The sequence below is a fragment of the Leptinotarsa decemlineata genome, unplaced genomic scaffold (genome assembly GCF_025532065.1).
Source record: "Leptinotarsa decemlineata unplaced genomic scaffold, Ldec_3_MD MMD2_tig00026328_RagTag_RagTag, whole genome shotgun sequence".
NCBI lineage: Eukaryota > Metazoa > Arthropoda > Insecta > Coleoptera > Chrysomelidae > Leptinotarsa > Leptinotarsa decemlineata.
Genome location: NW_027412688.1, coordinates 9,053,220 through 9,066,536, shown reverse-complemented (window position 1 = coordinate 9,066,536; position 13,317 = coordinate 9,053,220). Strand labels below are relative to the sequence as shown.

General features: G+C 36.1%; 1 protein-coding gene across 1 annotated transcript in view; it reads right to left on the bottom strand.

The window, feature by feature from the left end:
- The window catches only part of LOC111507755 (uncharacterized), a 734,072-nt gene that overhangs the window by 596,049 nt on the left and 124,706 nt on the right, over nucleotides 1–13,317 (bottom strand). The window contains 1 exon segment of the mRNA XM_074182765.1: nucleotides 5,598–6,179. Within this exon segment, the coding sequence (XP_074038866.1) occupies nucleotides 5,598–6,179 (582 nt within the window).

Below are 13,317 nucleotides of genomic sequence, written 5' to 3'. Positions count from 1 at the left end.
CTTCAAGATTGAAAGAAAAAAATTTATTGGCACCGACAGTTACAATTACAACGTACAGAACACGAGAAAGTGAGCTATTACAATTTTTTGATGAAAATGAAGGATTGGTATACTGTAATAATATTCCGAAGCTGCTTCTGGACATGGGTTTGAAAGAATACAAACCTACTGGGTGGCGTTTTTTTATTGATAGCTGTAAAAGAAGTTTGAAATGCGTCTTACTGCATAATGGAAATAAATTTGCATCAATTCCAATTGCTCATTCTACAAAACTCAAAGAAGACTATGAAAATGTCAAATTAGTTTTAGAAAAAATCAATTACTCGGAGCATCAATGGTCGATCTGTGTGGATTTAAAAATGGTTGATTTTTTACTTGGTCAACAAAGTGGATACACGAAATACCCCTGCTTCGTTCGTATGCGGGACAGTAGAGCAAAGCAACGACATTGAGAACAAGATGTTTGGCCTGAAAGAAATTCTTTAACTGTCGGTAAAGCTAATTTAATAAGAGAGCCGTTGGTGAGCAGAGACAAAATTATACTTCCACCATTGCATATTAAGTTAGGAATGGTAAAGCAATTCGTAAAAGCTTTGGACAAGGAAGGAGATTGTTTAAAATATATTTGTAGAAAATTTCCAAAACTTAGTATGGAAAAGTTGAAAGGTGGAATATTTGATGGTCCTCAAATACGGCAATTGATGAAAGACACTGATTTCATTAAAGTTATGACTATTCCGGAGAGTAAAGCTTGGGAAAGTTTTGTGTTGGTAGTCGAAAATTTCCAAGGTAACCATGAAGCACCAAATTATGAAGAAATTGTACAAAATATGCTGGCTTACAAAACCATTGATAATTTCATGAATTGTGAGTATAAATACACCCAAAATCAATCTTATATCTAGGGCAACAAAACCACTGTAGACCAGTGTTGGGTATTGTTACAAGTTCAAGATGGCAGATAAGCTATTACGTGATTAATGGTCTGATTCCATTCAGAATTTGTATACAGGTGCTTTTTGGGCCATGATTTTTTATTACGTTTTTGTTTAGACTATGCAACGGCCACATACATTGAAGAAGAATAAGAAACTAACTTCAGGGTATGGATTTTTGGTGACGGTGGGCGCCCGCATTATAAAAAAATACTCTCATCATTTTTTCCTAAGGCGCCAAAATTAGTATAACTTCAATAAGTGAATCCGTTGAACTGAAAACAACGAATACTTGTATACTTTCGATTTCCAACCAATATTCATTCATTATGAAGGGAATGAAGTTATTCACTCTAATAATATACCAAGCGGTTATCATAACCGCATCCTCTCCCAAACCAATCAAACGACCCATTACCATTACCCAGCAGATATTACGATTTCATAACAATCGACAATCGAATTGGCAAATACGAATCCCGCCAAGATATTCTCAATTGTTACGAAATGAGCGTTGAGAAATTACGGAAAACTTCATTCCCAACGACTTCCTTATTGAAACCCCTTATAGGGCAATGGAGTTATAATATATGAAATGAGACATCAGTCAATAGCGAGTGAGCCGGGGTCGGAGGTCACTTGGAGTGAGCCCGGAAGCAGTACTGTGTCGCAGGCACGAGTCCCGTGCACTTTCACCTTCTACCGACGTCAACCACTCATAATCGAAGGCAGGATCATAACTATTCCTGCGGACAGGAATGGGTGCTGGAGAAGGAAAATGTGTGTTCGACAACGAGCTAATATGAGATAATGTCGGTGGAAGCTGGTGAATTATCGCAAACTACTCGATACTAGTATAAATAATTTTTTGATTCACAGCACATTTCAGTGTGAAGGAAAGTGGTCCTGAGCCTTCTACTTTCGTACAAAGTTGAATGACCGTTTATTCAATGTAAAAATGAAAACTTCAAGACAATGAGTTATACAAAATCACATCTTCCATTATTTCTTTTAAAACCTTCCTTAATTTGCACTCAGAAAGCTTTCTCGATCATTTCGAAGTACTGGTTCCATTTCAGGAACCAATTTTTCTTATAGATTGGGAGAATCCTTCCCACCCATCATTTCAGAATTTGATATCTTTGACATTTCTGACTCATTAAGGTATGCATTATGTCTTCAATTAAGACTATTCCTACGACATTTCCAGAACAGGTTAATGAATAACATCTTTGGTTTTCCATCGATCTCTGCTTGTATCTTTTTTGAACAACTATTCAGCTTTCCAGGGATTTCGGTAGGTACAGTAGCCGGTACGGTAGGTCGGGTTAACTTCCAACCCGTGTTAGGAATCACACGTTAAAAGGTAAGACCTCGTTAGTTCTTAACTCGCACAAGTTTCGACTTTTGAAAGTTGTCGTTCGTAGGGTGGTGACAGCTGGTTAACGGAAAAACATATTTTAAACAGATTATTTCATGAAACAGTTTCACTTCCACTTCTCATTGGTTTCAAAATTACCTCTTTCATTGTATTCTTTTTACTCGTTTTGTTCCCCTTTAGGTTTTCCCGAAATAAAGTGTTCAATAAAAACTCTGGCAGAAAGAATCGAATAAAATTGAATCCTCTAAAGTTTTTTTCGTGACTTCTTTTGATTCAGAATTAGCTTCTTTTGGATGAGGTATGACTCTTTCGAAGCTTGCTATCTATTCAAGTTCCATTCGTTCTTCCCTAGATTCACATGATTGACTTGGTTTTTTATTACTGTCTACTATAGTGTCTATTTCTATCGTCTAAATTCGGGCCAACAGGATCATAACTACTCCTGTGGACAGGAATTGGTGTGTTCGACAAGGGACGGTGGGGACTGGGGAATTATCACAGGCTATTTGATATAGGTACAAAAAAATGATTTCCAAATGCACAGCACCTATGATATGATAAACAAAGTAATGGCATTTTTCCTTTCATACAAATCCAACATACGAATCCAACAAATGTATATCTTCTTCTAATTTATTTGGGACATTCTTGAATTTACACTTATTCTTGTTGTTTATTTCAGGGAATTAATTCCATTTCAGGGTCCTTTTTCTTGTAGATTGAGGAAAGTGGCTTCTTCGATTCATCAGAGTCATTAATGTTAGTCTTTTGTAATGTTCTATTTCTGTGTTTTCTGTTTCACTCTTAATAATATTCTCATGTCGTCATAGACAACTAATGATTTTTCAGAATGAGTTTTTGAATTACCCCTTAGATTTCCCTCCAAAAGGTCGAACTTTGCTTGTTTCTTCTTCTGAAATATTCTTCAATTTCCCAGTTTCACCTTCCTCATTTTAAAAGTAAATTGATTAAGTTATCCTCTTTGATTTTTTGTTCCTCATTGAGTTTTCTTTGAAACAGCTATTTGTTCATTTAGATTCTAGAAGTATCATTTCTACTTTTTCTTCTTACATCTGGACCTTTATTGGAGCTTTCTCGAAGCTTGCTATTTATTCAGGTTTCATTCGTTGTTCCATAAATTCACACGATTCACTTGATTTTTTATTTACTGTTTCTCATCTAATTTTGGAAGCATGGTGAACAGTGAGACTGATTGTGTTATCTCTAACTATTACTGCGGACAGGAATGGATGCTGAAGAAGGAGAATGTGTGTTCGACAACGAGCAAATATTAGATATCAGTGGAAGCTTGAAACAGGCTATTCGATACTGGTAACGATTGCGCACGGCCGGTGTAAAAGTCGAAGTGGAAATGGGTCAACTGAGGCTGAGCCTATTGCAAGAAGCGCTTACTGCGCAACCTCTGCTGCAGGCAGCCAGTGATGCAATTGAACCCAGGTTTCTGTTTGATAAACCCTACAAAATACAAATAAAATAAAACATAGAGTCATTCAATACGCATATATACAGACGGCTCAAAAACCAAAGAAGGCTTGGGATGTGGAGTTTACCCCAAATCACTAAGCCTAAGAATTAAGTGGGGAATGGGAAAAAATACCAGCGTGGTTCCAAGAGAAATGGATGGTATCTCAATCGCCAAAAAAATGAATAACCAGGAATAAATAACAATCTGCACTGATAGTAGACAATCCTTATTAGCCTTGAACAGACAACCTGTTACCTCAAGGCTAGTACTAAAGTGCCACCAAGATTCAGCTAAAGCATCGTTAGAGAACAACATTATCCTTAGGTAGTTGAAGGGCACGACAGGAGTAGAGGTAATCGCATTTCCGATCATTTAGCCAAGGAAGCGGCTGGACTAAGAATTTCAGAACCCAGTGACAGCTACGGCCTGAGGACTTCGATAATTGCGGAACTAGCCAAACGTCACACCCATGCTTATTTCCTAAAGATATGGGTTGGAATCCAAGGATGCAGTCTACAGGGTCGCCCAGGATCACTCTGGGCGACCTTGGGAAGCTGGCGCCGAAGAAATATCCGGCGATGACCAGGAAAAACCTACGCTCAACAGTAAGATTTCTGACTGGCCACTGTCAACTGAGGAAACACCAACATAATATAGGGCTAGTGGACACACCTCTATGCAGGATGTGTAAACAGGAAGATGAAACTGTCAGGTATGTCCTATGCGAGTGTCCGGAGTTATCGTCAATAAGAGAGTGTGTGTTCGGCGAGTCTTGGCCTACACCTGCCAATATAAAGGAGATGTCTCCTAGTGACCTGTCAATCTTCCAGGAAAAGACAGGATGGACGATGACCTAGGAGGACAACTTCTCGGAAGGATGTACAAGGGGTCACATGTGGCTTAAGTACTACAGGCCTACACTCACCCTCCCTTCTCTACAGATACAGGGAGATACTGGCAGAAACAAATATTTTTTTTGACATCTTGAAGGTTATGAAAAGAGTTACTGGATCATTTATTTTCATAAAAATTTAAAATTAGTTTGTTGAAACAAAAAGTTTGAGTTCCTTACGAAATTGATACAACAAATATGTTTCTTTCTCTTTGATCTAATAACGCCATCGTAAGATAATTAGAACTAATTTAGCCCATTTATATCTGAGATGATCATACATCAATTATACCTTACGTACAATTTAGTGGAGAAAACAAGTGAACTGTTTGGAATGGAAGTATTGTTATCTTTCAGTGCCACGATTTGGCATTTTCAGATTTTCAAAAGTTTTCAACAAAATGGGATCGATATACATATATCACAAAATTTTAAGTTTGGCGGCTTTATCTTTTTGGCTTCTTGACATTCATCGGGATTATTTGAATTAGTGAACTATTCAATAACAGAGGACGACTATAATTTCACTCAGAGATAGTGGGAAATTCATCATATTATGTTTTTATTGAATAACATTAACAGAGAATTCTGTGCTAATTCCATTATCACAAAGACAATTTTTATCAACAGACTTTTTGTCCCTGATCTAGAATTGTTTCATAGTGCAAAGACTGAAGAATGATTTTGAAGCAAGTGATTACCAACTCAAATGCACGTGAAGTATGAGTTATTGATTTCTGTCTGAAAGCAGTGTTTGGTATCATGCATATATATTTCCAAACGCCACTTTATTAGAAGGTAAAATTACAAGAATTCGATAATGGTACCAATGAAGTTTCAGAAATTCAAATTTTCGAAATTGCTTTCAGATAACTATTGAATCGTTTCTACTTCCGAACTTACCTGGGGCGTGGAAATCACAGCGTGTACATCACGAAACCCCAAATCACTGTCACCATCGATTCCACCTTCTTCCTTGTCTTGCACTTCACTCAAAACAGGAGAGGCGGTCTCTGGTTCACTGTGAGGAGTCTTCTCTTCAGCACCCTCCTTCTGATCATTAGCACTTTCAGAACTGCTCGTGATGGTATCCGAACCCGGAGGACCTCTCACTTCTACGATATTCGCAACTTGAAAAACACCCGTGCACTCGGCAACGTTCAAAGAAACATGAGCGTCTTCGAAAATATCGTCTAGCTCGTTTATCTGGCATACGTTGAGGTTATCTTCTATCTTATCGTCTAGACAGAAGGAAGATCGCTCGTTACCGGAGGAAGAAGAAGAGGGATATGAACCGGTAGACACTTCTAGGCTTGCCGATTTGTTACCTAAGACGTTTTTGCACTTTTTTAAGATACTTTTTACGCGCTTGGATTTGCTATGGCGGACCTCGGTTGACCGTTCGATGTCTTTGAAGGAATCTTCTGGTGATGGTTTCCAGGATTCTTCGTCGTAGGTGACCGCTCGGGTCGACGTCGGTGTAACCTGAAATACAGAAATATGGCGTTGTATGAAAATCATTCGAGTTGAAAAACATTGTGTGACAAATTAACCAATTTGGGGAAATCCGTGGAACATTGTTGTCCAAACTTTGTCTACTAATGGTGTTTATTTTCGCATATGTTAGGTGGTTATAATGATAATATTCACATTTTTCTTTACTATTACATAACGTGAAAAATGGAAACACGGGCGGAGTTGTATAGCTTGGAATTTCTTAGGTTGTTCTACAATACATATAGATGGAAAGAAAAAGGTAACTGAATATGTAAAGATACAACTTTGAATTTTAGAAATTCATGTAAATTATTCAATAGTGCATATATATGGCACTATAAAATGAAAAAATTAGTGGAAGAGTTTATTTGAACTGGATTTTTAATAGTAGTGTTACTTGAAAATGGTTCAATGAACCGAAACAGGTCGTAACGAAGAAAAATCGTGGTAGAATTTAGGCAAAAGTTATTTTTTTATCCTATAATCAGAAGTGTTTTGAGCTTATTCCAAAATACAGAGAAGTGCCTTATTTTTTAAAAACAAAGTGATAGAGTCACTCTGCAACAAAGACAAAAAAGTTTTTATGTACAATAAGTTGATGTAATATAATAAGTTTTTATGAAAAAACTTTGATTGAAAGTTTGAACTGAGTGTTATTCAAATATAGAGTGTCACACATGAAGTCCGCAATAAATAGAAGTTTTTTTAGTAATAACTACATTCAAACTTGATTCCGCAGTCTTAACCTATCAAATTTGACATTTTTTAGAGACTATTCAAAAGTAGTTTTTTACTTCCAAAAAAGTCGACGAGTTCCCAATTCTATAATTTTATACCGATTCCAACGGAACATAATTTAAACTTTATGATTTTGATTAATACGAGATTTTGATGTCTTATCAAGCCCAGAAAATACCATTATCAGAAAAAAATTGAATGAACATCTATAAATTCGTCTTGTTGAATTCGGAACGGATTTTTAGTGTATGGATTTTCAATTTATGTTAGTAATCCAATAAAAGTTCTCTTTATTCTTATTACACTCGTAGTTTTTCACCAAGAATTCAGCAGATGAGTTCGAATCATTTTGATATAGTTAAGCGAGAGACTTGAAAAATAAAAGGAATTGGAAAAAAGTCTGAGTGAAAATAGAGAGTTCAAATTTGAAAAAAAACAATATCGAATTGGATATGGAGCAACTTTTTTCCTTTGGAATTTTTTTGTTTCCAAAATGGGTGACGTATTTTTTTACAATATTTTTGGCTGTGCTGCCCACTGATACACAACTGGAACTGATGATTTCAATCTAGTTACGACTAAATGAGCGTCTCATTTCTTCAAATAACTAGAAAATTTCAAACAAATCGGCGTAAGGATATTTACGATATTTTATAAATACTGTTTTCTTAACCCAAACTACCTATATCTCAGAAACGAAGTAAGTCTGGACATATGTTCATAAGAATTTTTTTTCTTAAGACAACCTAACAAATCACCATATGAAGTTAGGAAACACCTTGTATATAATAGACGCCTAAGAAAGGTCAATCATTCACCTGTCCGTATAGTAAAATTATAGAGGATAACTGTGAATATCGAAAACCACTAGAAGACTTATTGTGTGATAGTTACATAATGCCGTAAGTCTGAAAATAACAGCTACAATATAGAAACACTAAGAACATATTCTTTACTATACTTCAGCTGATTCTCTATTCATTAAGTTTTTCTCATCTCATATCTCAAAATATGTAAGTAGGAATCTTATTTTCTAGTTTTAGGAGAACCATCATTTATTATTTTTTGCCTGAAATGAGAAACGGTAGGTGCTTCATCATCAATCAGTGTTTTTGAAAAGAAACAGGTTTAGTTTTGTAAACATTGAAAAGTATATTTATCATCTCAGGAAAAGAGAATAAAATGCGGTTTTCGAAGTAGATATGATAAAAATTTTGAATATGTCTAAATATGTGGCTTCAACCACAATAAAATGTGTTTTTTCTGAGAACTTCTGCAAAAAATGTCAAAGTTGACAGGTTTAGAGTAGCAAATGTCCGAAGATTCATAACTCAAGCAGAAATTCATTGTGGAATCAAATTTATAAAAATAATATTCGTCATCAAAAAGTATTTGGATATCGTTATTATAATGATAATTATCTCACGGAAATTGCTTTAATAAATTGATGACTCACTAAATATGAATCATTCCAACAATTTGTGAATTAAAATAGCCGATAGAATTCAAAGCATAAAACAATATAATTATGATCTGAACAATAACATATGAAGAAAATAATTCCTGAATAAATAATCAACATAACGAATTGATGAACACAATGACAAAGTTGCGCATCCTTTTTATTGTTATATTTGAAAAATTATTGAACATTAGGTGATCAATTTTTCCAGATGCAGAGTGGCCGAATTATCAAAGTTAGTATGAAATATCAGACATTAACAGGTCTCGTCAGTGGGTCTCATTGATGGACTCCATCTTGGTATATACAAAAAGAATATTTATCGTTCATCTTTTTGATTGACTTGGACTTCTGTTGATCTCACAGATAGTGTCTTATTAGAGTTCATGTTTCAAGTTATATGTTATCATATGTTAAACCTATAGATGTAACCCATAAATTCACATAGATCAACTCCATTATAGGCATTGAACCAGTTATGATAGCTGCGGACTTTGTCTTTGGTACGAAACCAGCTTATCATATTTTATGCGAATATAAGGCATTGGATCACTGAGAGCAACTTGAATTATGTTCAAAAAGATATGCATAAAGGGATATACATCCAGCAAGGGACCTGCATAAACTGTGACAGGGTACAAGATTGGAGCTCTGGTGGTGTCATAAAAAAGATGTAATAAAAATGCAATGAGCCCCTGAAGCTCCATTTTATTCCGAAGACTTGGGAGAAACGGATATGTTAGACGGTTCTCAAGAGAAAGAAATAGAAAAAAAACAGTTGCAATTCATTTGTGGTTCAGCCCAGCATCATTTATGAGATCTATAGTGGGCAGAAATAGTTTTAGGGCTCTGCCGTATACTGGTTGCTTTACAGTGTGAAATATTTGGCGGTAGATATCGAATCTTGGATTGGCAAAATACCGTTTAGGGGAGCCTTGTTCATTTTTGATGTTCCTACACTGAGTCTTCCATTGTTTCCGTGGAGAGTGTTGTCCTAAGGACAAATGTTTTGTGAATATTATCAGCTCAATATGATTAACAAATGTCGAACTCTGCATCTACAGAACGGATAATGACCAGTCAATCAGTTTATGAATTTAAGGTACTCATTAATTTGATAGATCTCAGACAGCAAAATTATTCTACAATATAATAGAATTATTCTCATCGTAGATATTATAGCTAAGATGATTAAGAAAATTGTAAATCAATATTGTATTTCCATGGTTACGTTGAAAAACACCCACGGGTGACACTTCGCCACTTTATCTTTGTCGAATACCTATTATTGTTATCTCTTTACATATGTGTCCAAAGATGAATAAAGACGATTTATTTTTTTTTTCACCGTAGTGTGCGCTGGTCTGACCCTATCACCCGAATGACCCTATGACCACTCCCCACGCTGTGGGGTAAGTGATCATTAGGTCGGAGAATAATGTGCCTTGAGCAAGCGCAATGAGCCAAGAATGACAGCCCTCTGCATCTGTGCGGCTAAGATTTCTGCCTTAGTGCGTCAAGCCAGTATGATTTTAAGATTCGAGAGTAGAGAGCACATCATTCCACCAAGGACTCCAATAATCAGAACAACCACCTTGATAGATGATCTGGATAGATTCTGCGGAGTTCGAAGAGAAAATCTCGATATTTTATCCGTTCTTCCTCCTCTTTTCTGACGATATTCGTCTCGCCAGGAGCTGAAAACTTCACGACAAATATCGTTTTGCTCTGGTGGTCGAGAAGGACCACATCAGGCTTATTAGCTTGTATGAGCTCGGTGACAGAGTTGTGGTCACCTCGTTCAGTGTCGAAAACTATACCGAGTTCATCAGCTGCTCGGGCAGCTGCCTTAAAGAGAAATGCTCCAATTCCTGCTCTCTCATGGTCACGAACCATGCAGTGAAGGGGATCCGAACTCCTGACGACTTTACAGGCTGTATCCAGCCCCATTCTGTCATGTAGACACTCCAAACTCAAAAGTCCACGGCCTCCCTGTTGTCAGGGGAAGTAGAACCGTGGAACGGACGATTTGGGATGCAAACTCCTATAGAGATGCATCATTTTTCGGGTCTTTACGTCGAGTTGATACAGCTCCTCCCGAGTCCACTTCACTACTCCAAACGAGTAGAATAAGATTGGAACGGCAAGCATATTTGTTGCAGCAACTTTTTTCTTCCTCGACAGTTCCGATGACCAGATCTGTTAAAGTTTGGCCTGATACCAAAGTTTACCGAATACTATAAGTTGGTTCACTTCAAGGAATTCGTTTGTCGGTACGGCTCAGGATTGCATTTTTTGCGATTTCCATAAATCATATCGCCGACAGACGATGTCTGGAAGCCGCCGGCCGCATGACAGTTATACGAGGGCAGTTCCTATTCGCGATATCTACAGGGGACGTTCCGAAGTTGAAACTTCGCTTGCTCGGTTGTATCAGACAGATAAACAAAGATACGAAAGTAGTTGTTTGTCGATCAACTTCTAGAAACATGATAGATAAACTCATGAATAAATGATCTAAGAAACAGATCAGAGTGATTTACTGATGAAATGATAAACATACATTCAGAAAAACATGTTTTATTAACAAAAATAATACAATTATATAATGTTATATGTTTATAAATGATTTAAAATATTCAATTTTACATTGCATGATTTATGTTTCCTAACAATCTTCATGTCCTGGTTCATGAATTTTAAAGTAAAGTATATCCGAACTCTTGTATATAAAGATATATAATAATCGAAGAGGAATTTTTGACATGGATGTGAGAAAAGAATTTTCGAATATTTTGTTTTCAAATACTGTCCAATTCCCTTCTCACTGCCGATTTTATCAAAATTTTCAATGAATATGTTTTCCATCTCTATTACATGGTCAACAATATCTCTTGATGGGAACTTGGGAAGCCAACGTGACTTTCATTTTTTGAAAATTATTTCGATAAATGTGGTCATTATTAAGTTTAAGAGCCAATTTATATTGTTTAGTTCTATCATAATTATACATTGTTTCTATGTAATGTTTTCTTGTTTCTCCACCCTGAAGTAAAAACTGATAGGAAAACAAATTGTTTCGTGTCGACTTCAGCAAGTGCGGGATATCAAACAAATATACAAGTTTATGATCGTCTATCAGAAATATGGGATTTTCGTCTGTAACATTCAAAGTTTTCACCAACTTCTGAAAATTTGAACCCTGATCGGAAACCACCCCCATGACATTTAGGCCTATACTTTTGCATCTTCGTACCGTTTTGAACAAAATATCTTTCAAATCATCAGAAGTTGCTGATGTCTTATTGAAAAAGTATGCAAGTGGTATTTTCCAATTGCTTGCCAAACCTCTGACCATTACTGTTAGAGCACTACTTGCTATGTCAGTAGAGGTCCCATTCAAACTTGTTTGGAAACCTACTATTTTGTCTCTGGAAATATCATAATAAAGATGAGATTTCAAAGATATTTCGTCTAGGCATAAAATACAATATCTTTCTTTCTCCTTCATGAGCCCAATCCTGAATTCAATAACACGAAAAATAAAATCGTTGAAGCCTGGTTCAACAATCCAATTTTTCGTGAAACGATGAAGTGTACTTTTTGACGGTAATCTACAAATTGTTGAAAATTTTTTGTATGCTTTCGGACCAAGAAAATAAAGAGTCAATGCAAACTGTTTGAATTCGTCACTATACCTGGACCCTTTTGGTGCTTTATTTATCAAAGAAAGCTGTGCTTTCAAGAGCTTACAATATTGCTCAGGATATTTTCGATCCAGAAACTTGAAAACATCATCCAGAGTAATTCCGGTTTCGTCCAGTGCTCTTTTTGATGTTGAAGCTACTGTTTTCTCTAGTGATACAATTTTTTTTCGTAATGCCACTTTTCTTGGAGTTCCCGAAGAGAGTTTAGCAGATGTTTGGCTGCATTCATCTGAAAGAAAGATGTACGTACTTTCAATAATTGTTTTCTTGTCATCGTTTTTTTTTCCGAAGCATATAAAAATAGATCAGGTAAGTATATAATATAACGAAAAGATATTTCACCTCGTGATCCTAATTGATCCGTTTGAACCTGAGCATCAATGTAAATAAAATCCTTGCTAGTACCGGCAATGGCATCATCATCTGGAAGGTTTAAACAACAAAATTGATATTGTAAATTTCATATGTTAAAAAGTGGAATAAGATTTTTTCATCATTTGAATCTATAAACTTCACTGAACCAACCTTTCTGAGAACCATCTTGAGGCAGACGCAATGAAGGAACATCATAGCTATGAATACGAGAATTCACAATATCATCGGCTCTAAAATGTAAGCTGCAAATTTTAATTCTATTGTGACTCTGCTCTGGGGTAAGAGTAGCATATCTATGATTCCCAATGAAGCCTAATACATTTTTCCAACGTTGACACCTAAAAAAAAATTCAAGTATATCAATCGATAAACTGAACAATTTGAAAAAAGATTGAAATGAGTTTGGATTGGCAAATGCCGGCGGTATATTTCGTTATGAATAATTTTATACAACAAAACCATAAAAGGTATAGATAGGTAAAATAAAAATTAATGGTGAATATATTGAATGCATACCTTTCACTGTACTTTGGGCAGCGGAAAAACGAAATACCTGGGCTTCCCACCGTACTCAGACAACCATCCACTGAGCAATACGTCGACATTTTCACAAAATAAATATTTCGAACTCCGAACGAACACAACACTATCACAATACCAAAGTTTACCGATTCTGTAGTCTTTGACAATACCAAACAATACGGACAACCTTTATATCTCGTGTGCCGACGAGAACTGGTAACTTCAAGCGACACACTGTACTACCTCGGCTGGTAATTACCCGCTGTCGCTAGCGGGCGGCGAGATTTCTCAGATGTCGAAAAATGAGCGAGTGACACGTCTT